Below are 26,945 nucleotides of genomic sequence, written 5' to 3'. Positions count from 1 at the left end.
AATGTGTGAGAAGTCTCCTGGGGTCCCGCCACACCGCCAGCACTCAGGAGGGAGTGTGGAGTTCATTTTGTGAAGTCTATATGGCGTGAAATATGCCCGGTGCACCATTTTAAATTTAATTAAATGGTCCCTCAAGGAGACCAGGGATCGGAAGGGGAAGTCCCACACATCCTCCCAGTCATCATCGCCCAGATCGGGTATGTCTTGCTGCTAATGAGCCCTAAGCCCCTCCAATGCTGGGAGAGAGACTGAGACGAAATGGTAATATAATCTGGAGGTGGGTTTCTCCGAGCAGTCAGACCGCAGTGTCATCTCCAGTAGTGACTGCTTGATTAGTGGACCTGTTCGTGAGAACTGGGCATGGAAGGCATGGGAAAGCTGACAGTACCGATAAAGATATAAATTAGGTAGATTGGGGCTAGTTAGGACAGAGGAGACAGTTCCTGGCCATTGACAATCTGTGAAACCAATTTAACATTATATTTAGTCCATATAACTGGATTCGGCAGTTTATAGAACTGAGGGAGGGTGGGATTCAACCACAAAGGTGCATTCGGAGAGATTGCCACAATGGGGTATCGCTCACATTTCAAGCCAAAACACGTTGTATTTTACTTCTCCCCTGCTGTGCTGTTTTCTTTGTTCTATGAATTTATTACTAGAAGAAGTAATTTTGAGTGCGGTCACCTATCTATGATCTTTTGACGCCTCAGTGACGAGCTGGACTGGCACCCATTGTACGTACAGTGTAATGGAGACCAACATAGAGCTGTATACATTTCTGCTTCAGGACAGTATCTGCATGAAATTTGCATGTTCTCCCTCTACTTACCTGGGTTTCCTCTCACACCCAAAAGACATGCTGGTAGGGTAATTAGCTCCTGTCTAAACTGGCCCAACTATATGTGTGCAAACAGACTATGCACATGTGTTATCACATTTTGAATGCCAGTCCCAAGCCAAGCAATTGGAGGGAGAGGTAAAGACCTGGTGACCTACCTCTGAATACAATCACCAAGGAAATTCTTTGGATAAAGGCTTTCAAGCATATCAGCCATGGTGCTCAGGGAGCTACTCCACAGAATGAATATATACATACAAAGGACATTCACCATCTGTTATACTCACTTGTCCTGCGGTATCATAAAGTCCAAGAAGGTACTGTCTGCCGCCAACAGTAACACTCACTGCAAGAACAAAAACACTGCGTTAGGCTCAACAAAGGGAAATTCGGTGCCAGGTTATTGAATTTCTTTGTAGGCTAATAGGTGCACAGTGGGGAATTATTTAGGAGACTTAACAGTGTATCGATCTGCACTAGCAAAGCAAAGGCAGGGGGCGGGGCAGTGGCACAAAATTTTCAGAAACGCAAAATAATTTTTACCTTTTTATGCTACATGGCTAGAATACAATAGGAGGTCAGGAGCTTACACAGGGCTGAAAACTCTACCCTCCCCCATGTGACAGCACTGGACCAGTGACCAAGCACCAGCACTTTCTTAGCAACTGAGGTTCCCAGGACACCAGATTTCAGGAAACAAAGGAGGTTGTCAGTGATTGGGTGCCCTTTATACATTTTAAGGCTTAGTGCTCACTTTTGATCCCTGTGTACCTTAAAAGTGTAACTAAAGGCAAAACTTTTTTTCCCGGTAATAACTTTCCTACAGACTAACTAATATACACTGATTTGTGTTATTTTTACCAAAGAAATGTAGCAGAATATATTTTGGCCTAAATTTATGAAGAAAGCTTATTTGTTTGCAAAATTTTATAACAGAAACTATGAAAAAAAGTGCCGGCTATCGGCTTTTCCTCTATTCGTATTCTATTCCGATAAGCGGCTCTCCTGAAGGGGGGGGGGGGGTCTGCGCTGATATTTAGCATATTGATTATCAGTGCAGACCTATCGGCGATGCCCAAAATTCCCACCAAAGATGCAAATCCATGCCCATCAGGGATGCCCATCTGTGCCCATTAGTAATGCCTTTCAGTGCTGCCTATCAGTGCTGCTTATCAGTGCCACCCATCAGTGCTGCATATCAATGTCGCCTATCAGTGCCCATCAGTGCTGCATGTCAGTGCCCATCAGTGTTGCATATTAGTGCCTCCTCATCAGTTCCACCTTATCAGTGCCCATCAGTGCTGCATGTCAGTGCCCATCAGTGTTGCATATTAGTGCCTCCTCATCAGTTCCACCTTATCAGTGCCCATCAGTGCTGCACGTCAGTGCCCATCAGTGTTGCATATTAGTGCCTCCTCATCAGTTCCACCTTATCAGTGCCCATCAGTGCATCCTCATCAGTGCCTGTCAGTAAAGGAGAAAACTTACTTTTTTTTCAAAATTTTATAACAGAAGCAAATTTTTTTTTTTTCCTTTTTTAAAATTTTCAGCCTTTCTTTGTTTATTAAGCAAAAAATAAAAATGCTAGTGGTGATTTGGCGCCGGTTCACACTGGCGTGACGCTACTTTCAGGGGCGACCTCCGAGATCGCGGTGCGAGGAGCGCGCCGCGACCTCGGAGCGGCCGCCACAGACTTCATAACATTGAAGTCTATGGCGGTCGCCTCCTGGTCGCCCCAAAGAAGCTCCGGACCCTTTTTCTAGGTCGGAGCGACTTGTGTCGCTCCTATTAGAACTGGTCCGTAGCTTCCCTATGGGAGGCGACCTGCGGCGACCTGTGAGGCGACCAGGTCGCCTCACAGGTCGCCCTAGTGTGAACCGGGGCTAAATACCACCAAAAAAGCTCTATTTGTGTGGAAAAAAAAAAATGAACCAAATTTCATTTGGGTACAGTGTTGCATGACCGAGCAATTGTCATTCAAAGTGTGACAGCGTTGAAAGCTGAAAATTGGCCTGGGCAGGAAGGGGGTAAAAGTGCCCTGTATTGAAGTGGTTAAACAGCCGCCACATTTGTATGGTCCACGGCCAACGGTATAAACATTTCAAAACATTTTTATTCCCTAAAGTGTCCCGCAGAAAGAACTGGCTTCCCTGCGATGTTGTGCTCCAGAAAAGGCTGCGTGTTAAATGACACCTCTGTTGGCATATAAGAGGCTTGTGCTGACTATCGGACAAGGTTGGCGGCGTGTCATACACTTGTTCAGCTTTTCTATGACGCTCTGCCAGGTACTGCACTGTATCCCGTCCTAATATAGCCTACAGAGAGGAAGTTTAGCCTGAGTCAAGCACAATACAGAAGGCAAGCTCTGCCACATACCCCCTCCCCCCCCTCCAGGGTCAGGTCACGGTGCCCAAGGAACTAACAGTTCTAGTAAACATCGCTTAACCACTTGCCAACCGCCCCACGCAGATTTACTGCGGCAGGGCGGCTCGGCTGCGCATAATCACGTAGATCTACGTAAATATGTGCACGTGCATTCGACAGGGCGTGTGCGCCACCGGAGCCGCGCTCCCGCTGTGATTAGGCAGAGCAGGAACCATACCGCGGGAGGAGCGGGCACGATCGCCGCTGGCCTCCCGCAATCTTCGGCTATAATGACAGAAGAGCCACCTGCCTATGTAAAGAAAGTAGGCGGCTTTTCTTCCAGAGAGGCAGGGAAAATCACCGATCTCTCTATGCCTCTGTCAAACCCATCCCCCCACACAGTTAGTAAGCACAAAAGGGAACACATTTAACCCCTTGATCACCCCCAGTGTTAACCCCTTCCCTGCCAGGGTCATTTATACAGTAACAGTGCATATTATTTAGCACTGATTACTGTATTAATGTCACTGGTCCCCAAAAAATTGGAAAAATGTCAGGTAACCACTTGCCGACCGCCGCACGACTATTTACTGCGGCGGTCAGCCCCTACTGGGCAAAGCGACGTAGTACTACATCGCTCGCCCACGAGCATCCCAGCGCGAGTGACCGGCGGCTCCGATGTCCGCCGGTCACTCGCGATCTCCCGCTGGAGAGGGAGAAAGGCAGACGGCTGATGTAAACAAAGCCGCCTGTCATTCTCCCTGATGTAACTGCAGAAACTGTACGATCCTGCTATGTAGGATCGTATGTCTCTGTGGTTACATCACTAGCCACGCCCCCCCACAGTTAGAATCACGCCCCTAGGGACACACTTAACCCCTTGATCACCAATAAAGTTAACCCCTTTCCTGCCAGTGTAATTTTTACAGTAATAGTGCATATTTATAGCACTAATTACTGTAGTAATGTCACTGGTACCCCCAAAATTGTCAAAAATGTCAGTTAAGGGTCCGATCTGTCCACCGCAATGTCGCAGTCCCGCAAAAAAAAAAAAAAAAAAAAAAAATGGCATAAATCTTTCCCTCTAAAACCTCTGAGATTGACATCACCTGGTCTTCCCAGACGATGATTGAGAACAATCCATGACACTGGCAGGTCTCAGCCTTGCAAAGGGGGCAGAACAAGATATTAATGCCCCGTACACACGTGCAGATTATCTGAAGACTTTTGTCTTCAGATTTACCTTTTCTATGTAGTGCAAGGGCCTGCCGGATTGCATACAAATTGAAAGTGTTTGGGTTTGACCTCATATTATATGGTTTTGGTAAGACAAAAGTTTTCAGATAATCTGATAGTGTGTACGGGGCCTAACTCTGCAGGGTGCCCAAACTTTTGCAGACGCCATTTTTTTGTTTTCTGTTATTTTGAAAGTGTAAATGATGGAAATAAAATCTAAACTTTTGTTGACATATTATAAGAATGTCTAATATGTAATTTGATGCCTTTTGGAGATTTTTACATCTTTCCTTGGTTTCTTTATGCACATTAATACAAATTTTTACCTGGGGTGCCCAAACTTTCGATCCCCACTGTAAGCAGTTAAGTTTTATAACCAAGCAGCACAAGTAAAAAAAAAAAAAAAAGAGGGGTGGGTGCTGTGTCCGCCAATGAACTCAGAGAAAGGGATTTTACGGTGAGTAACAAAAATCCAGTTTTCTCTTATGTTCATTGATGGACACAGCTCCTTCTTATTCTTGACTATTGGGATGTCCCAAAGCAGTGCCTCAATGAGGAGCGGGCAAACCAAAAAACGGTTGGAGCAACCAGGCAAACATGTCAAACACACCCTAAAGGGGCCAATAAGGAGCCGTAAACAGCCGCCTGCAAAACTTTGTGCCCAAAAGAAACACCTGAAGATGCAACATATCAACAGCGAAAATTTAGTAAGGGAACACACAGACCAGGTAGCTGCATCGCAACCCTGAGACACAGATGCCCGAAAGCACCAGAGGCACTAGCGCCCTAGTGGAGCGTGCAGTAACGGGGCAAGGGAGGAACTTGCCCTTAGGAGTGAATGCCTGAACAAGTCCAGGCCTTCCAGGAGCTCAAAGGGAAGATAAAAGACATCTAACCAACCAGCAAGAGGTCACAGTAGACAAGGACACATGAACCACAAAGACCACATGCAAAAGCATGCAGCGCAAGCTCCTTAGGATGCCAGCCATAGCCACAAGGAAGGCAGGGCAACATCCTCAGGTAAGTAAGAGTGACGCCACCTGCCAGAAAGGAGAGACACAAATTAAGTCACCCTATCCCGGAGACGAACAAGACAACTCAGACGTGCCACCCAGAAGCATCAACAATCAAAAGGGCAACCCTCTGAGAAAGAGAAGCGGGGGAACATCCTCCACACTCTCCAGGGGAAGAACCAAAACCCCAACTCAAACCAAATAAGAGTCACAGATAAAACACTGGGAGCATCAATGACAAACACCTAGAAAATTATCCAGGGCGGTCTAGACCCTGGGGAGGCGACCCTTCCAAAGAGGCAACCGCAAATTGCACACGCTCATGGAATGGTGACAAACTATGGTATCTCCATAGGTAAAGTTTTAAACGCTTTTACAGGTTACCGGTGTAGAGTTAAAGAGGAGCTCTAGTGCTAGAATTATCACTCTAAACGTTTGCGGCAATACCTCCTGCATGGTTCGAATACTGTTTAAATATGCATGAGCGGCCTATGTATGCATTCGCTTCTGCGTGCGCTTTCAAATTTTTTTTTTATTTTTGAACTTTTTTTTTTTACTTTTTATTTTTATACTTTAAATTATGTTCCGCGTTTATAATTACACATTTACATTTTTTTTTTTATCACTTTTATTCCTCTTACAAGAAATGTAAACATCCCTTGAAATAGAAATATGGACAGGTCCTCTTTATGGAGAGAACTGAGGTCAAAAAGACCCCAAATCTCTTCTTTACCTTTAAAGCGGAGTTCCAGCCTTTTCACTCACTTGTCCAACGGTCCAGCGATGCGGCCGCCCAAAGCCTCGATCCTCTTCCCTCTGGTCTCAGCGGCGCCGGCATCACTGCTGTGGGCACCCGGCTGTGACAGTTTGCGGCTTTACAGCCGGGTGCCCACTGCGCATGCGCGAGTCGCGCTGCGCGTCTTGATTGGCCGGCAATCTTCTGGGACCTCTGACATGTCCCAGAAGATTGCAGGGAGGGAGGGGAAGAGGAGAACTTCCGTTCAGGGCGCCGCGGCGCTCCGAGCGGAAGTGGGAGCGGGTACCTGTCAAAACTAGGTACCCGCTCCCCCCCCCAAAAAAAATGACATGCCAAATGTGGCATGTCAGGGGGTTAGAATACCTAAAGCGGAAGTTCCACTTTTGGGTGGAACTCCACTTTAAAAGCAAAAGATCAAAAAAAAAGTATATATTGTTTTATCTTTCACCTTTAAAAATATATATATATATATATATATATATAGATGAAAAAGAAAAGTGCGCTGATCCGTGATATGCTGCTCCCAGATAAAAATAAGTAAATGCGTGTAATTGGTGGTGCGCTATATCTGAAATATGTGCAAAAATGCAAACAAATAATGTGCAACCTCAAATATATACAATATAGGTGCAAAACTCTAACATATAAATATATGTGAGAAAAAGTCCCAAGACACTAATGTGTCTATGTTGAAACAATTTTCGGTGATATGGTTGGTGATGGATGGTGTTCAAAAACAATACGTGACTTGAATTCCCTCCACCTGTTAGAATTCCTCCTTACCGGACGGAATGAAATAAGTGCTCTCCTTAAAGGAAACAAACAATCCCAGGTGCTCCCAAATCAAAAGGTGCTCCCCACCGTGCGTATAAAGTAGCCTGCTGGGCTTCTTACCAGATGGATATAGATAACATGCGTAATTGTATCCCTCTTGGACGGGTATGTCTCTGTATCCAATTGGTCCTTATCAGCCTCTGGTGGATATGGACACCGAATACTATTTCGCTGCTCACGGGCAGATAAGATCCTGTATTCCGATGGCACTGGTAGCCGCTTATGGTAAGCGGTGGGAAGGATCGTATCGTTCCAGCATAACATGTAAAAAGGAATGACTGCTATAGTGCATTATCCTTAGTGTAAACTTTATTAAAATGAAATTGCACTTACATGAAATGTATGGTAGAAAAGCGTAAGGAATTCCTGTATGACTAGGGTCCGGCTGCAGTCCGGATCCCCAGCGACGTGGTGACGGCACGCCTCCTGTCTGACGCGTTTCCGCCTAATTGGCTGTCTTCGGAGAAAGGAGAAACCTCCTTTCTCCGAAGACAGCCAATTAGGCGGAAACGCGTCAGACAGGAGGCGTGCCGTCACCACGTCGCTGGGGATCCGGACTGCAGCCGGACCCTAGTCATACAGGAATTCCTTACGCTTTTCTACCATACATTTCATGTAAGTGCAATTTCATTTTAATAAAGTTTACACTAAGGATAATGCACTATAGCAGTCATTCCTTTTTACATGTTATGCTGGAACGATACGATCCTTCCCACCGCTTACCATAAGCGGCTACCAGTGCCATCGGAATACAGGATCTTATCTGCCCGTGAGCAGCGAAATAGTATTCGGTGTCCATATCCACCAGAGGCTGATAAGGACCAATTGGATACAGAGACATACCCGTCCAAGAGGGATACAATTACGCATGTTATCTATATCCATCTGGTAAGAAGCCCAGCAGGCTACTTTATACGCACGGTGGGGAGCACCTTTTGATTTGGGAGCACCTGGGATTGTTTGTTTCCTTTAAGGAGAGCACTTATTTCATTCCGTCCGGTAAGGAGGAATTCTAACAGGTGGAGGGAATTCAAGTCACGTATTGTTTTTGAACACCATCCATCACCAACCATATCACCGAAAATTGTTTCAACATAGACACATTAGTGTCTTGGGACTTTTTCTCACATATATTTATATGTTAGAGTTTTGCACCTATATTGTATATATTTGAGGTTGCACATTATTTGTTTGCATTTTTGCACATATTTCAGATATAGCGCACCACCAATTACACATATATATATATATATATATATATATATATATATATATATATATATATATATATATATATATATATATATATATATATATATATATATTTTCTTACAGCCTAGACTGGAAGTGTTGTCATGACGTCGCTCCGGTCCTCCAAGAACATAGAGTCAATCAAAGAGTGTTAACTCCTTGATCGCCTATGGAAGCAGCCGACTGCACCATCAGATTGTTTCTCAGGTGAACCGGCGGAAACGGTAAACCCGAAAAACAGCGGCAGGGGGGAAGTCCTCTCCTGCCATTTCAGAAACCGTTCCAATGGTTCAGGAGCTGCCCGGACGAGTTCCAAAAAAGCTGGCTGCCTGCAGAAAAGAACAGTAAGCCTCCATTCACATTAGGTCGCTCCGACTTAGGGGACGACCTGTGAAGTCGCGTGCAGCGCGACATCGGCGCGACTTGCACGGACTTCACATAATGGAAGTCTATGCAAGTCGCCTCCAGGTCGCCCCGAAGTAGTACAGGACCCTTTTTCTAAGTCGGAGCGACTTGTGTCGCTCCTATTAGAACGGCTCTTGTACTACACAATGGGAGCGTGAGGACCGCGACTTGTCAGGCTGACAAGTCGCGGTCCAAGTCGTACCAGTGTGAATGCGGTCTAAACCACTTGCAAACCGCTGTAATTATTCCCCAAGGCTTAATTTATTTAATCTTCAACAGACAATCAAGGTATGGTAGAGACGCTAAACCATTTGGGCCAATACGGCCTTACTCATGAGCCTTGAATATGGCGGTATCAGCTGAAATGTGTTAGCGTCTCTGTCGTGCCTTGATTTTAAACCGAAGATGAAATGAAATGAAATGAAATACACTGTAACATTGAGTATTAGTCAACTGTATCAACTTTCTTTTACTGTTTGGATTACTGATGACTGGCAGGAGCCTGAATGAACACCGGTGTTCTATGTTGATGGAATAAGAGTGGAGGAGGTTGAGCGTTCTCAATTTGAGATTAGCTGTTCCGTAACCAAAGCCTTAGGCTACCCACTTCAAAGGGCTGGTAGGTGTGAGGGCACAGCCTCCAACCTTCAAGGTCAACTGTTTCACTGACTTCTGTAAAAGCCTGAGCAAAACATACAAGTTTGTGGCAATGGAGAGGGGAAGAATCAGGAGAAGTGCAGCTAGAGTGGCTGATCATAGCAGGCAAAAACATCAATAAGGATGAATTTTCAAAACTGATCAGACTGAACCATTCCAAGGAAAAAGGTGAGAGTGTATTCCAGTGGAAGTTTGGCAACCCCTGCTTGCAGCCTTCGGGGACACGTCCCAGCAGGCTGTAGACCATGCGTGGCTCACGCATGTGTAGTGGGTAGCCGGCAGTGAGGCTGCAAGGCGTCACAGACGGCTTTCCACACTAAACATGCTTGCGCCAAAGACCCAAAGACCAGCAAAAAACTTGCCCAGGTGAGGACAGCGCTGGATCCCTGGACAGGTAAGTGTCTTTTTTTTTATGGGTTCTGTAGCTGCTGACTTTTGTCAGTACACACGGCTACAGGCTTAGGCCTCTTTCACACAGGAAGCAAATGGCCTGGCCAGTAAAAAAAACTGTGGATCCATGGTTTTTCTTCAGTGATTTCCAGTTTCCATGGTCATCAGCCAAGTGTAGTATATGCATAGTTACAGTAATCCAAGCTGGACCAACGTCAACGTAACTATGTAAAACTATCCATACCTGAAATTAAGCTTTAACCACTTTCCTACCGGGCATTTTCTTGCCTAGACCAATTTTCAGATTTCAGCGCTGTCGCACTTTGAATGGCAATTGCGCAGTCATGCAACACTGTACCCAGACAACATTTTTATAATTTTTTATTAGACAGATAGAGTTTTCTTTTGGTGGATTTAAATCACCACTGTGTTTTTTTTACTTTTTGCTAAACAAACGAAAAAAGCCAGAAAATTTGAAAAAAAAAAAAAAAAAAAAAGTTTTTCTTAGTTTCTGTGAAAATATGTTCTAAATAAGTACATTTTTTAATGTGCACTGATAGGCTGCACTGATGGGCACTGGTAGGCAGCAATGATGAGGTGGCACTGACAGGCATCACTGATGGTCACAGATTGCCAGGACTTGTGAGCACAGATTGGCAGCACTTGTGGGCACTGTTGGGACTGCACTGATAGCCAGGACACAGATGATCAGTGCCCTGATTATCAGTGTAGATGTCCACTGTGTGGATATGCCCGTTATCGGCTCTCCTTCCTCATGCGCTGTCAGCGTGAGGCGAGGACTGCCGATAACCGGCAAATACTGTTTACACTGTGATCAGCTGTGATTTGACACAGCTGGTCACATGGCAAAGAGCCACTGTGATTGGCTCTTTACCCTGAGCTGTGACCGATGTGTTCCGCAGGGGGCGCGTGATTACGTGAGGACGTCCATGGACTCCCTCCTGGCAATGTGAGCCGTTTTTTGGGCGGGAAGTGGTTAATATCTCACTTTTTTGGTCTGGTAGATGCACCATTAAAAAATGTTTAGTTACAATGTACGGAAAAACAAAAGTGACCGCGCCCAGATGGTAAAGAATGTTAATCTGGTACCGCTGCTATCCTATTGAGAAATTCTCAATCAAAAAACGATGCTATAAAAGTGACAGCGATGTACACAAATATTAAGACTATCTCTGCTTAAACCTACATAGTGTCTAATAAAACCTTTTAGGCCCCTTTCACACGTTCGGACCGATCAGGTCTGTCTATCCGTTTTTCAGGCAGACCTGATCGGGACACCCATTCTCCTCTATGGAGAGGCAGATGTCAGTGGACATGTTCCTCCGACACCCGTCTGGCATTCGATCCAAGAAGATCCGCTGAAAACAGACGGATGGCGATACGTTCGCCATCCATTCAGCGGGTGATCATGCTGGCCATTTTCATCCAATCTCCCCATAGAGGAGAGCCGGACTCTGACAGGTCCATCTCTGCACAGTGAGCAGAGATGGACCTATCATCCACCTGCTCAGCGGGGATCAATGGAGCGATCCCCGCTGAGCTAGTGGAGTCCACTGGGCGGATCCCCCCCGCATGTGAAAGGGGCCTTATACTGTGAAATCATTAAAGTGCTAATGCTTTGAAAAAAACATATTTGTATCATAATAAAAGTGCTAATGATGTGAAAAAAAAAAAAAAAACATAATTTGTATCATAAAAAACAAATGTGATCCAACAGATATACTATGTACCAATATCCTTCATAAAGGTGCTTCAGTGCTCAAAACTCTTTCCAGATCCACTTCTGTGCAATAAAAATGTAAACAGTTCGTATTGACAGTCCAAGATTTCATATATCAAAGTTCATATAAATCCAACACCAATATGTGATCCAGATAAACAATGTGCAATTAAATAAATTCCTCTTCTCTTCATATACTTCCACCACATGAAGTGAATTATCCACCACTCTTGATCCAAATCACTCTACAGATAAAATGGCTGGTAATGTTATAAACCAGCAAACAGGTGTTTTCCCTTACAGAGAGTAATCGTCTGCAGAATTCCTAGTAGACCCCATCTGTGCAATCTTCTACAGATCTACAGATCTCAAGAGATATTTAGAAAGAGGAAAACCTTTTTGCAAGTGTATCCACCGACACAAGTTTAAAATCATATAAGAGTTAGCTTTGACTCCTCCAATGCCGCGAGCAGAACCCTATCGAGCCTGATGGCGACACCTCCAACACCCTCCCTATGCACGTTTCGTCATTGGACGTCTTCCTGGGTCAGTCCAGTGATGAACCAGACCGGATCCGGACCTACAGAACCTGACACGACAAGAGGTCTTCCCGGGGCAGTCCAATGACGATCCGGACCTACAGAACATGACACCCCTATGTTATGAACCGGAGGGGGGGCGGGTTGAGGTTTGCTCTGTGGTCCTTGTATACTTAAGCTAATCATAAACCAAAAATTTAACTCGAAAACAGTTACTGTTTAAAGCATTCTTTTGGTTTTCCAATACTTAACCACTTACCGCAAACTGACGTATATATACACGTCGGCAGACTTTGCGGGGGTATACCGGGATGATGCCTCTAGCTAGAGGCACCATCCCGGTACCGTGGTTAACAGCCCCCACCGGGAGCCCCGAGCACCCAGCTGGCACGTCCGCCGGCTGGATGGAGTCCCGATCAAAGCTGGAAATGGCTTTGATCGGGTCTCCAATGACGTAACCCGGAGGCGGCGTCCATGACGTCACTTCCTGGTTACTCTGCTGCAAAAGGCGGCAGATTTAAAGAACGGCTGTATGCAAAAATGCAGTTTTCGGCGTTCTGCATACATGGAAGTGTAGTGGAGGGGTTTGGGGTCTTTTAGACCCTCGATCCCTCCATAAAAAGAGTACCTGTCACTGCATATTGGTGTCACAAGGGATGTTTACATTGCTTGTGACAGCAATAAAGGTGATCAGATTTTTTATTTTTTTTAAAAAAACCTGTAATAAAGTAAAAAAAATAAATAAAATAAATAGGAGAAAAAAAGATTTTAGCCGCCCCGTCACCGTTAGCTCGCTCACGAAAACAAACGCATACGTCAAGCCGCGAATGAAATCGCAGTTCAAACCACACAAGTGAGGTATCGCCGCGAGCGCCAGAGCGTGAGCAATAATTAAAAAAAAAGAGCTACACTCTAACTCTAAACTAGTAACCGTTAAAAAATTTAAAGCGTCGCCTATTGAGATCTCTATTGACCGTAGTTTGTCACCATCCCACGGGTGTGCGCAATTTTAAACCGTAACATGTTGGGTATCTATTTACTCTGCATGACATCATCTTTCACAATATAAAAAAAAAAAAAATGGGCTAACTTTACTGTTTAGTATTTTTTTAAATGCAGTGAAATATGATTTTTCAAAAATTTTCCAAAAAAAAATGGCGTTTTAAAGACCGCTGCGCAAATACCGCGTGACAAAAAATATTGCAATGACCGACATTTTATTCTCCAGAGTCTTTGCTAAAAAATATATATATAATGTTTGGGGGTTCTAAGTAGTTTTCTAGTAAAAAATACTGATTTTAACTTGTAAACAAAAAGTGTCTGAAATAGGGCTAAGTGGTTAATAGAGACATATAACAGGAACATATCCAAACCCATGGCTGGGCTCCAGACTTGCTACTTTCATCCCACACGGACAACCCAGGTGCTGGCTACCACAGTGAAAAGTAAAAATACGCCGCACTCCAAAACGTAGCTCTTCTTTCTATATTTAATTTGTCATAAGATGAAAACTGCATACATTGTCTCCACCCGAAACCACCTTCCTTGTTTCAGCACGATGAGCCGCATCAAGGAAGGTGGTTTCGGGTGGAGACAATGTATGCAGTTTTCATCTTTTGACAAATTAAATATAGAAAAAAGAGCTACATTTTGGAGTGCGGCGTATATTTACTTTTCACTGAGTTAATGGAGACAATTTTTCTCGTTTCTTATCTGAATGATCGAAATTCTAGCTGTGAATTCTGTTCTGATTTATTGTATTGTTCATATGCTCTGTAAAATTTGTCTGGAAGTAGAACTTTTGTTGTCTTTCACAAACATGTTAGCTTTATATATGGTATTTATGTGGTAGGGCCATCTTTATAAACATTACATCTTTGCATCCCGAAATCGAACGTTAAATAGCATGGCAATTGAACTACATTTTTAACCGCTTAACAACCGCCCGCCACAGTTATACTGCGGCAGGCAGCCGCTCCTGCGCGAAACGCCATAGGTATACGTCGGTCGCGCGCAGGCAACTAGGGGGCTAGGTGATCAAATACCACCAAAAGAAAGCTCTATTTGTGGGGAAAAAAGGACGTCAATTTTATTTAGGTACAGTGTCGCACGACCGCGCAAATGTCTGTTAAAATAACGCAAAATATGGCCTGGTCATTAAGGGGGCAAATCCTTCCAGTCCAGAAGTAGTTAAGGGCTTGCTAAGAAAATTTGTTACTTTTGTTAACAAAATCACATGTTCTGCCAAATTATTTTCCAGAATTTCTGTAAGAATGTTTAAACAAAATTCTACCTATGTATGGGAAGCCTTAAAGCTGGCCAAACGCTGTTCAAAGTTAAAACTGCAGGGGGACCAGCTTTTTTATTTTAAAAACATGACTTTACTACCGCCACTTGCAACCACCTAACTGGAAAATATGTCATGACTGACGTAAAATGCCGGGGTTATGGCTGCAGCTATTAATTTTTTCCATCAGGTGCTGGTCTTTCTCATAATAGTGCCCCGAGCAGCGGATTTGCCGCTGGGTCACTTTAATAAGCGTCGGGAGGGGGTCGTCCCCCCACCTCTTTCCGCTGATTTTTAGGCTTACCTGGCGGATCGGGAAGCCTAAAAAACGTTTCCGGCGCTGGCGGCGACTGGGTATAGAGTGAAGGAAAGAGGGCCTCTGCTCATCTCTATGCCCTAGGAGGACCAGAGCGACATCATGACATCACTTCCAGTTCCAGCCACATGTAAACCAGGCCATTTTATTTTTTATACCAACATTTTTTTTATTTAATATTTTGCTTTTAAGAGTAGAGGAGAGATTTGGGGTCTTTTAGACCCCATATCTCTCCATAAAGAGGACCTGTCATGCTGTATTGTTATCCCAATGTAAAGTGATCAAAAATATATTTTTTATAGGGACAGTGTAAAAACTTTAAAAGGAAAATAAATAAAAAAGAAATGTAAAACTTTTTAAGGCAGCCCCCCCCCCCCATTCCCCGCATGCAGTGGTGAACGCATAAGTCACACCCACATATGTAAACAGTGTTCGCACCACACATATGAGGTATCGATCGGCATGAATATCTGAGTGTAGCAATAATTCTAGTGCTAGACTTCCTCTGTAAACCTAAACTGGTAGCCTGTATACATTTTCAAAGCATCGCCTGTGGAGATTTTTAAGTACCGTAGTTTGGCGCCATTCCACGAGCGCCCGCAATTTTAAAGCATGACATGTTAGGTATCCATTTACTCGGGGTAAGATCATATTTTATGTAATACAAAATTGGGGTATATATTATGGGTTTTTTTTTTATTTTTATTCATTAAATTTTATTTTTTCCCAAAAAATTGCATTTAAAAAAACTGCTGCACAAATGGTCCTGCATATGGACTGTATTTTATGCTTTGTACGTGGAAATGTTGTGCTAATGTGTGCATGTGTGTGCAAATGTACTCAAGGCTACAAAGGACCACCTGCATCCTAGCAACAGAAGGACGCTAGGCAAGACTTTTTCATTATCCACAACTGAAAGTGAATTTGTACGACCTCAACATATGGCAAAAAATAAAGCAGTTTTAATTACCCAATCCTCCATGCTGCAAAATCAGCCCCTTCTTCCCTATTCTCTGACAGTTGGATTCCTCTGATGTCATCAATACAAATCCAGGGACCATACCCTTCATTGGATGAAAGGATGCTGTGGAACAGTCCACCATCAGAGTATGGGGGAGTGAAGAATATGGCAAGTAAGAGCCACTTATCAGGGATCTCCAAAAAAAAAAAAAATAATTATATATTATATATATATATATACACACACACACACATACATAGATACATGCACATATATATTTTATAGGGTTTCTTTTTTGCAAGTTGAAAAAATCCCCAACACAGCCCCCCCTTATATCAGAATCTCCCCTTACATCAGGGTTCCCATCAAAGTCCCCTCTTACATCAAAGTCCCCTCTTACATCAGGGGTCCCATCCGCTTACATCGGATTCCCCATCAAATTCGCCCCTGACACCAGGGTCCCCATCAGAATCCCTCCTTACATCAGAATCATCCGAGTTCCCCCTTACATCAGGGGTCCCATCCGCTTACATCAGGTTCCCCATCAAAGTCCCCCCTGACATCAGGGTCCCCATGAAAATCCCTCCTTACATCAGGATCATCAGAGTTTCCCCTTACAACATAGTCTCCATTACCCCCCCCCCCCCCCCCACCATCAGGGTTCCCATCAGAGCCTCCCTTGCATCAGGATCCCCATCATAGCCCCCCCCCCCCTTACATCAGGTTCCCCATCAGAGTTCCCCCTTACATCAGCGTCCACATTAAAGTTCCCCCTTATATCAGGCTCTCCATTAGAGTCCCAACTTGCATCAGGCTGTCAATCAGAGTCCCCGATTAAATCATAAGCAGGCATCCTCTGCTGACCTTCATTCCCAATCAGTGTACATTGAGGATACACCCCTGACCCTTTCTGTGGTCTGGATATAAAATCTTGGAGCGGGCACATCGGACAGTCTGGAGACCCTTGTCCTAGACTAAGCAAACATAAACCCCACAGTGCAGGGCCAGATATTTACTTTTTTCAGAGTTGGGGTAGAAGTAGAAGTCTGGTGTAAGTCCTGCATCAACTATCCTTTAGAGGAAAGATCTGTATATTCACCTATTCCCTGGATGCTCCGGTCCGGTCACACAATCTCCCCAGCAGCCGGCTTCAGGGGAGAGGAGAGATTGCGGTGACAGCATCCATAAGCTTACTACGGGGCATCCGTTGTCCTCTGTCCCTCCTCTCCCCTGAAGCTGGGACTGGGGAGATCGGATCGGATGGCCGGACCGGAGTGTTCCGAGCATAGGGAAGAATACACATCTTCCATCTACAGCAGGGGTATTGAATTCAAATTTAGGGAGGTCCGATCAGTAAAGTTTTCTTCCAGCAGAGGTCCGAAACGCATGTTTGTACGAAGGCTCATTTACATCATAGCCCCCCCATATCGCAATCCCGTTCTTACATCAGTGTCCTCAGTCTCCCACATCATACCCACCCCACAGTACTGCCCCCCTCCACATCAATTGCCACCCCTCACATCACTGCCCCCCACAGCACTGCCCCCTCCACATCACCCCCCCAAGGCACTGCCCCCCCTACATCATCCAGCCCCCCCCCCCACAGCACTGCCCCTCTCACATCACCCCCCCCCCCACAGCACTGTCCCCCTCCACAGCACTGCCCCCTTTACATCACCCTCCTATAGCACTGGCTCCCTTCACATCACAAATGGCTCCCCCCCCCCCCCACAGTAGTGTGCTCTGCCTTCTTCACATAACTTCCCACCCCTCACATCACCCCTGTCCCCCCTTTACATCACTGCCCCCCCCTTTACATCACCCCCTTACTGCATTGCCCCCCCTTTACATCACTCCCCCCCACAGCACAGCCCCCCTCATATCACACAGTGCTCTGCCCTCTTGACATCACCCCCACACAGCACTGCCCCCCTTAACAACAACCCCTTCACACAACCCTCCCTCCCCCCTACAGCACTGCCCCCCTTTACATCACCCCCTACACATCACACTTCTACAGCATTGGCCCTCCTCACATCACAAATCCTCATTCCCAGTAGTGTGCTCTGCCCTCTTCACATCTCCCCCACCCACAGCACTGCCCCCCCCCACAGCATTGCCTCCTCTCACATCACAACGCACCTCGCCCCTTCCTCACAACCCCTCCACAGTACAGCCTCCATACAACACTACCCCTCCCCTTTACCCCCCCCCCACACTAGTATAGTTGTGCCCCCTTGACATCCAGGCAGCCTCCCCCCCCCCCCCTCCAGCACTGCTGTCTTTCACATTACTCCCCCCCTCCACCCCAGTAGTGTCATCTGCCCTTCACTCTCCTACCTTAGACGGAGCGGGAGGCAGGATGGTAGTAAGCTGGGTGCGGGGGGCGCAGCTCTGCATTGGATGGAGGATGGGAGCTGCACTAGTTAACCCTCCAGATTAACCAGTAGGTGATTGGTGCCTAGGACACAGGGCGGTTCTAGCCATAAATCACTTGCTGGTTAATATGGAGAGAGTTACCCACTGGCAGCTCCCACCCTCCATCCTGCCTGCCTCCCGCTCTTTGCTCAGTCATTAGAATGGGGGACAGCGGGGGAGGATGGGAGATAGAAGCGGCTCCTAAATAGTGCGACAGCAGGTCCAGATGGGACAGTGGCTCGGTTTGGACATGGACCGCGGTCCGCCATTCAGTGATGCCTGTTCTATGGGGTAGTTAGCACAGAACTTAGAATGGGGGTGGGGGGCAGGTTTAGGATTAAGACAAGTTTCTTTTTAATTTGAATTAGTCAATCAGACAATGACAGGAAAAACGGGTAGAAACTAAAAATATGGTTTAGTGGTTTTATTATCTTCTGGAGGTCTGAGTCATACGATTTTCAGCACATCAACTCTAAAATATAAAAACCAGAGATCTACGAGATGATATTAAATACAGCTCCGGCCTGAGATGTCAGTGCGGTTTCCTGAACTGTGTCCCAGCAACCCTTGCAGCCAACTTATCACATGGATGTCTGTTCGGAGTCAGAAATTAGCAGAGGACACTGAAATGAAACTTCTCCCTCCTATTCTTTACAGTCAGGAGAGCTGCCATCTAAAGCCCCGTAAACACGTACCGATCGTCGGCCGAACGATCGGCCGTCTGTTGTCCAGGGCTGTCCTGTCTGTAGAAAACTGCAAAAGACTGCACACGAATTTTGTCGGCCAACAACAGCCGACTGCAGAAGTGATGTCATGTGATGGTTAACTTTCCTTGTCTTTTTTTCTTTTCTGAGCATGCCCAGTCTTGCAAATCTGCTGATTGTTGGCCGAATTCTGTACTGACTGGCGAACAATCGGCCGTTCTGGTGTTGGCCAACAAAAATTTTAATGCCTGCACGACAGATTCTGTTCGGCCGAAAATGCGCTGTCGGCTGTCGGAAGCATCATACTAACAAGCCTACAATCGGCCATCGGTCGGCGGCCGAATATTTACGGCCGACAATCGCTACGTGTGTACGGGGCTCAATGGCACAGTTCACACCAATGTGGTCAGTTCCAGTGCGCTCCGGTTACAGGAAAAAAAAAGTAGAACATGCTGCATTTTCCCATAACTGGACTGTACTGGAACATGATAAAATGCATCAAGAACGTACCGCAACGCACAGGAACACACGTTCTTATTTAGGCTCCATTCACATTAACCACTTAAGCACCGGAAGATTTTACCCCTTTCCTGACCAGGCCCTATTTTGCGATTCGGCACTGCGTGATTTTAACAGACAATTGCGCAGTCGTGCGACGCTGTACCCAAATGAAATTGACGTCCTTTTTTCCCCACAAACAGAGCTTTCTTTTGGTGGTATTTGATCACCTGTGCGATTTTTACTTTTTGCGCTATAAACAAAAAAAGAGCATACATTTTGAAAAAATAATATTTTTCACATTTTTTTATATGAAATTCCCCAAAAAAAAAAATGTAAAAATCTAATTTTTTTTAACATTTTTGGCCAATTTGTTTTCTGCTCCATATGTTTGGTAAAAAAATAAAATCGCGATAAGCGTATTTTGATTGGTTTGCGCAAAAGTTATTGCGTTTACTAACTAAGGGAAAGATTTTTGTCATTTTTGGTGGGTTTTTTTTTTAACGAGTAATGGCGCCGATCTGCGATTTTTTTTGCAGGGCTGCAACATTGCGGCGGACAGATCGGACCCTTGACTGACATTTTTGACACTTTTTGGGGTACCAGTGACATTACTGCAGTAATCAGTGCTATACATATGCACTGTTACTGTAAAAATGACACTGGCAGGGAAGGGGTTAACTTTATTGGTGATCAAGGGGTTAAGTGTGTCCCTAGGGGCGTGATTCTAACTGTAAAGGGGTGTAACAACAGAGACATATGATCCTACATAGCAGGACCGTATGATCTCTGTTCTTACACCAGGGAGAATGATAGGCGGCTTTGTTTACATCAGCCGCCTGCCATTCTCCCTCTCCACGGGGAGATCGCGAGTGACCAGCGGACATCGTTCACACGCACGGACTGCTTAGGGAACGAGCGGGGGAGGGAGCGCGCCTCCGGCGGCGCGCGCTTGCCCCCTAGAGGCTCACAGGCTAGTGACGTACCCCTACGTCACTTTGCCTGTGAGGGGCTGGCCGCCGCAGTAAATAGTCGTGCGGCGGTCGGCAAGTGGTTAAGGCGTTGCTATTTTTGCAGGCGTTTTTCAGGCATTTTTAGTTTTTGTGCAGGCGTTTTCAGGTTAATAAGTAACCAACGAAAAAATTAAAACCGCCTTTAATCTGCCAAAAAAGAAGCTCATGTCTTTTTTTGAGAGACGGGCGTTCTGCTTAAGGCGACAGAACACTCAGATGTGAACAAGTGCCATTGAAATTATGAGAATATGTCGTGTTTTTAGAGCTGAGAGCAGAAAATCGCACAAAAACACTTAGATGTGGACGGAGCCTTAAGGTTAAGAAAAAAGAACGGGAAAAAATGCACTGGAATGCAACCAAAACGTACCAAAAAACGCATCCAAAAATGCATCCAAAACGCGTATGCAGAAAATCATCCGGAACGCATCTCGACTGCGTTTCTATGATGTGAACTGACCTTTAATGTTTATTTTCTAATCTGTGTGGAAAAAAATGAAAGCTAGGCATAGATTGGTTCTTATGGGCAATGACAGGAGTTCAGATGGAACTTGTCCCAGATACTTTATAAATTCCCACCCTGTGTCAACCGATAGGCAGCGGATAATACTGAATTATGCAGCAGAAGGGGAGGTTGGCCTTAACGCCCAGCCACCACATATATGTGTCACTGTCTCGTCCTAAGGCAACCCCTCCTGTGCAAACCGACGTAGGTATAAGTCGGTCACGCGCCTGCAGCTAGGGGGCGAGCGTGCCCTGCTGGCGGCGCGCTCCCGCCCCCACTCGGCAGCGGGCACTCCGATGAACGGGGCAGGTGGTTCTGATTGCCGCCTGACACCCACGATCGCTTCCCGCTGAGAGGACGGTCGGCTCTTGTAAACACAGCCGACCGTTCTTCTCCCTGGAATGATCACAGAGCTCCTGTGATCCTTCTATATAGGATCAAATGTCTCTGTAAACATTTCAGAAGCCACGCCCCCCCCCCCCCCCCAGTTAGAATCACTCCCCTAGGCTCACATTTAACCCTTTGACCACCCCTGGGTTAACTTCTTCCCTGCCAGTGTCATTATTACAGTAACAGTGCATATTTTTAGCACTGATTACTGTAGTAATGTCACTGGTCCCCCCAAAAGTGTCAAAAATGTCAGTTAGGGGTCCGATCTGTCTGCCGCAATGTCGCAGTCCCGCTAAAAATTGCAGATTGCCGCCATTACTAGTAAAAAAAAAAAAAAAAAAAAAAACAATAAAAATGACATAAATGTATTTTGTCAACGCAATAACTTTAGCGCAAACCAATCAAAATGCGCTTATTGTGTTTTTTTTGTACCACAAATATGTAGCAAGAAAACAAATTGGCCTAAAATGTTAAAAAATTTAGATTTTTACATTTTTTTTTTTTTTTGGGAATGTCATATAGCAGAATGTGAAAAATATAGTTTTTTTTCTCAGAATTGTCGCTCTTTTTTTGTTTATAGCGCAAAAAATTAAAATCGCACAGGTGATCAAAAGAAAGCTCTATTTGTGGAGAAAAAAGGACATCAATTTTATTTGGGTACAGCGTTGCACGACCGCGCAATTGTTTATTAAAGTAACGCAGTGCCGAATCGCAAAAAATGGCCTGGTCATTAAGGGGGCAAATCCTTGCGGTCCAGAAGTGGTTAATTTATATATGTATGATAAAGATGACAGTGACTGTTTGGAGACATTGATCTATAGATGAGCTGAGCTCAAACTGGGGCCAGTCTCTGCGTTGTTTTATTGAGATTTTTAAGGAATATTTAATAAATTTGAAGTTTATGCAAAGAATAACATAGTGTATGTGTGTCTCATGATGAGCCCATAGAGTCCACACATACCACAGTACTTCCATCTGAACACCTGTCTTTCCCAATATTTATATCAGAACTAATCTCCACTCCTACTGGTCTGGTGTTACCACACACCAGTGTTAATTTTGTCGACTAAAACTTTTTCGTCGACTAAACTAACACAATTTTAGTCGACTAAAATACGACTAAAACTAAAACAATTCAGATGACTAAAATACAACTAAAACTAAAATGGCATTTTAGTCTTAAGATTAAAATACGACTAAAACTAAAATGGCATTTTAGTCAAAAGACTAGAACTAAAACTAAATCGAAATTTGCTGCCAAAATTAACACTGGTGCATGCTCAAAGCCTAAATAATAACATATTAGATTTTTCACTCCAGGACCAGCAGTAGTATATAATGAGTTTGGAAATTTTAGAGAAATGCTTAAATAATGCATTACAAATTACAATTGAACTACACCCATTCGATTATAGATGACTAAAATGAGTTTTAGTCGACTAAAATGTACTGGAGTTTTAGTCGACTAAACACAACTAAAACTAAAACACTTGCAGAAGACTAAAATGGGACTAAAACTAAAATGCCATTTTAGTCCTAAGACTAAGACTAAAACTAAATTGAAATTTGCTGCCAAAATTAACATTGCCACACACACACATCAGACGCTTAAGCTGGTCCCACACTATTCAATCGGATTTTATAGGAGTTGTACAATCTCATTTAGCCTACATTCACATTACTGCATATCGTGAATGCGGGTAAAATCACATGCTTTCCCAAAACGCAGAGAATCGTGCTGTCATTCAGCAAACCCGCACAAGTACCATTAACCGGTAATGACACTCGAATGCATCTGCAAACCATGCACCTTGCGGCTGGATGCGGCACATTTTCAGAAAAGTCAGGGATTTCTTGTGCATTGAGCAGCCCATTGAAATTAAAGTGTTACTAAACCCCGAAACCTGCATTCACGATATCCAGTCTCCCACAGTACACAGAACAGGGAAATGCAATTATTTAAGTAAATATAAACTGCTAAAGACCTTTTCTCATCAGCAGTATATAGCAGTCTTGTAACTTCTATGAGTGTCTGGTTAAAGCTTGTAGGGGAAGTTTTCATTCTCCTCTGACTGTCCTAGGAGACTGCAAGACCCCCTGAACCCCTGTCAGAACAGTGCTGATTGGCTCTGTGCTGATCACATGCTCTCCCAAGAAGAAAAACAATAAAACACTCTCTAGCAATACAAACCAAACTGAGAAAGTGCAGCTTGTCCCCAAGGCTCTGTTCTATCAGGAGATAGATTAGGGACAGTGGAAGAAGGGAAGGATCGGAGAAGACACAGCCTTTTTTATACAATGCAGAGGAGTAACCCCTTCGATTCAACAGTGAGTATACCAAGCATGATTTACTGCATATACAGACTGATTTCACTGTTGTAGGTTTGGTAACATTTTAATGAGCTTCCCCAACATGCAACACGCAGCAAAGTGTGCAGAATGAGTAGAAAGCTATAGGTGTGAACCAAGCCTTCAGCTGGCCATGGACGGATCGGAATTCAGCTGGTTCAGCAGGAACTGGGCAAATTTCAATCCATCTATGGGCAGGCTGGTTGTACTTACAGCGGAGTTCCAGCCTCAAATACCTTTTTTAGCTAAAAATACCCCTATAATACTAATCCATCGCCCTTTACAGAACCGCTATTATCATACTTACAAAGTGTATAGTATTGGATTTTAGTCAAAATCTTACTTTTAAAAACGCTGTCTGGGCGCGGCCATCTTGGAAGTGGGCATTTGAAGCCGCAGTGTAATCTGCTGTGCCCTTCTTCCTGATTCCAGGGAGTGTTCTGGGAGTTCTTCCTGATTCCAGCCTCCTGGGAGTGATGACAAACAGCTCCCAGAATGCAATGCAAAGGCAGAAGTGATGTCGGCGGCCGTGGCCACAGAGGGGGGAGAAGGAGGAAGTACAATCAAAAATGCCCTGAAAATAAGGTAAGGGACCCCCGAAAAAAAATTGAAAATGCCCAATTGTTGATCAGCATAGCGAGCGCTCCAGGAATCACTAAAGTTGCAAAACTCCACTTTAAGTTGATCCATTGATCCACTTCAGTACAACGCCTGTTGTTTTTCTGGGGTTTTTTTGGGATGCGCCGAAAAAGGTGCCGATAATGGCCACTGAAAATGCACGCAATTTTGCTGTCACAAGACTAAAAAAACTGCATCAAAAACTCAATAGAGATGCATTTTTGCTGTGTTTTCAATACATTTTATTGGAGAGGTGCCTTACACCGCAATGGAAGCGTGACAGACCAGTGTGAATACATACATAGATTTACAGGGATGCATTTTTCTGTGCTTTTTTTTTTTTAACGCAAAAGCACTTAAAAAACAATTAATTATAAGTAAAATATAATACAATTATATATAAAAAAAAATATATATATATATATATATATATATTTTTTTTTTTTTTTTTTTAAAAATGTTCATTTCGGTTTTTGGCCAAGTGCATGCTGAATTTTTGGATTAGGTTCAGAATTTTCATTTCGGTGCACCACTAGTTTTTTTCGCCCAATCGCTGTCGGCCACTATATCCAGCAGCAGTGATCATTGTATTGGAGTTACCAAAGTTATAAAATAGGAAGACAAAACCTAAACCAGGGTTTCTCAACCAGTGTGCCGCAGCACACTGGTGTGCCGCGATGAGTCCCCAGGTGTGCCACGGCAAAATGACCCCAATTTTGGTGCATTTTCTGAAAGCACACCAAAAATGAGGGACATAATAGAAGTCTATAGGAATCCACAGGAATCGCACATGAAAACTGCGGGTATTCTGCGCTACACCTGCACTGCTGCCAAACTGAAGCAGATGTGCAAGCGGAATACAACATAAAAAAGAAGTGCAGTTTCCATAGAATAGAGCGGTTGTGTGGATCCTCCCAGGCTCAAGTATCCCATTAATGTAAGTAACAATTCAATTTTTTCGACATTTTTGGCTGGTGTGCCTCGAGATTCTGCCAGATTGTAAAGGGTGCCTTGGTTGAAAAACACTGACCTAAACAACCCATTCCATTTGTATCCAATCAGACAGACTCCTGCCCTACATAGTTGTTAGACGATCTACTGGAGATTGTACAATCAGATTGCATAGTGAATGCTCAGCATTAGCCAGCCTGTCACCCGCAAGAAAGCTACTAGTTGGCAGGATATCTCATACCTGCACAAGAAAAGCGCTCACTAAATTCTGATTGGTTGCTCTGTGTAGCACAGCTGCTAATGTTCTTTTCTGAAGATCACAATGTTTTTTTTTTTTATCATTCCCATCAGGATGACTCAATCCGGCTGATGAAGTCATGGCTTTTTGCTCAGGAATGAAAGGAGCAACCTTTGCTGATCTCACCGTCATAATAAGGGCCGGAGAGACGAGTGTCATCATCGTTATCTCTATGGATTATTCCAACGCTTTCCAGGAAAACACAGGGAGGGGGGCAGAGAGCAGACAACACAACCATTGTGTGTATGGGAGGGATGGCGGGCAAAGTAGGGTCAGCCACTGATTGCTAGGAAACACACAGCCTGCCGCAGTACCAAATTAGAGGTGCCAGCAGAAGCCACACAGCACAGGGAGAGGTGGCCCCTAAGTCTAGACCTCCGAGGGGCCCGGGCTGATAACCTCGGCATTTGCCAAAACTCTCCTCCCTTTCATGAGACGAGTTCATTAAATGGTTTAGCAGCTTCAGTTACCTCGACAATAAGGCCCCTTTCACACATGCTGTCCGTTTTTTATCCATCTGTTGGCGGATGAAAAACAGACATCAATGCATTCCTATGGAAAAACGGATGTAAATGGATGATCATTTACCGTATTTATCGGCGTATAACACGCACCTAAATTTTAGGAGAGAAATTTCAGGAAAAAAGCTGAAATTTAAAATAAACAGCTTTGAACTCAGAACATTTTTTTTTAATCAAATGCAGTCTCACCAGTGCCCATGAATGCAGCCTCCTCATCAGCACAGTGCCCACGAATGCAGCCTCCTCATCAGCGCAGTGCCCACAAATGCAGCCTTGCCAGCGCAGTGTCCATCATTTCAGCCTCGCCAGCGCAGTATCCATCATTGCAGGCTCGCCAGTGCAGTGTCCATCATTGCAGCCTCGCCAGCGCAGTGTCCATCATTGCAGCCTCGCCAGCGTAGTATCCATCATTGCAGCCTCGCCAGCGCAGTGTCCATCATTGCAGGCTCGCCAGCGCAGTGTCCATCATTGCAGCCTCGCCAGCGCATTATCCATCATTGCAGCCTCGCCAGCGCAGTATCCATCATTGCAGCCTCGCCAGCGCAGTATCCATACTTGCAGCCTCGCCAGTGCAGTGCCCATACTTGCAGCCTCGCCAGCGCTGTGCCCATACTTGCAGCCTCACAAGCGCTGTGCCCATACTTGCAGCCTCGCCAGTGCAGTGCCCATACTTGCAGCCTCGCCAGCGCTGTGCCCATAGTTGCAGCCTCGCCAGCGCTGTGCCCGTAATTGCAGCCTCGCCAGCGCCAATGACACTATGTGAATCACTTTTTTAAAAGTCCAGGAAGAAGCGCCGTGAGGCAGAAGGGGGCGGGCGGGGCCGAGGAGATGGAAGGACGCACGCGCGGTTATCGGAAGTCCCAGGGCCTATGATAGACGTCGGCATAGGAGGCGGTCCCTCCTTCTCCACGGCCTCTCGGTGCTGCTTCCTGGACTTTTTTTATTTTTTCATATCGGCGTATAACACGCACTGCTACTTTTTCCTCCATTTTTAGGAGGAAAAAGTGCATGTTATATTCCAATAAATACGGTATTTACATCCCTTTTCATCTGCTTCTGTCAACATCCTGTTTTTTTGAACGGATGAAAAC

The 26,945-nt window shown here is 44.9% G+C and overlaps 1 protein-coding gene across 1 annotated transcript in view; it reads right to left on the bottom strand.

Annotated features, from left to right (window-relative positions):
• The window catches only part of RHOQ (ras homolog family member Q), an 88,368-nt gene that overhangs the window by 51,837 nt on the left and 9,586 nt on the right, over positions 1-26,945 (bottom strand). The window contains exon 2 of the mRNA XM_082248878.1: positions 1,129-1,187. Within this exon, the coding sequence (XP_082105004.1) occupies positions 1,129-1,187 (59 nt within the window). The remainder of the gene's footprint in view (positions 1-1,128; positions 1,188-26,945) is intronic.

Source organism: Pelophylax lessonae (genome assembly GCF_965119305.1).
Source record: "Pelophylax lessonae genome assembly, chromosome: 3".
Classification (NCBI taxonomy): Eukaryota; Metazoa; Chordata; class Amphibia; order Anura; family Ranidae; genus Pelophylax; species Pelophylax lessonae.
Note: the sequence above shows the minus strand (reverse complement) of the source record. Positions and strands in the feature narration are given on the sequence as shown.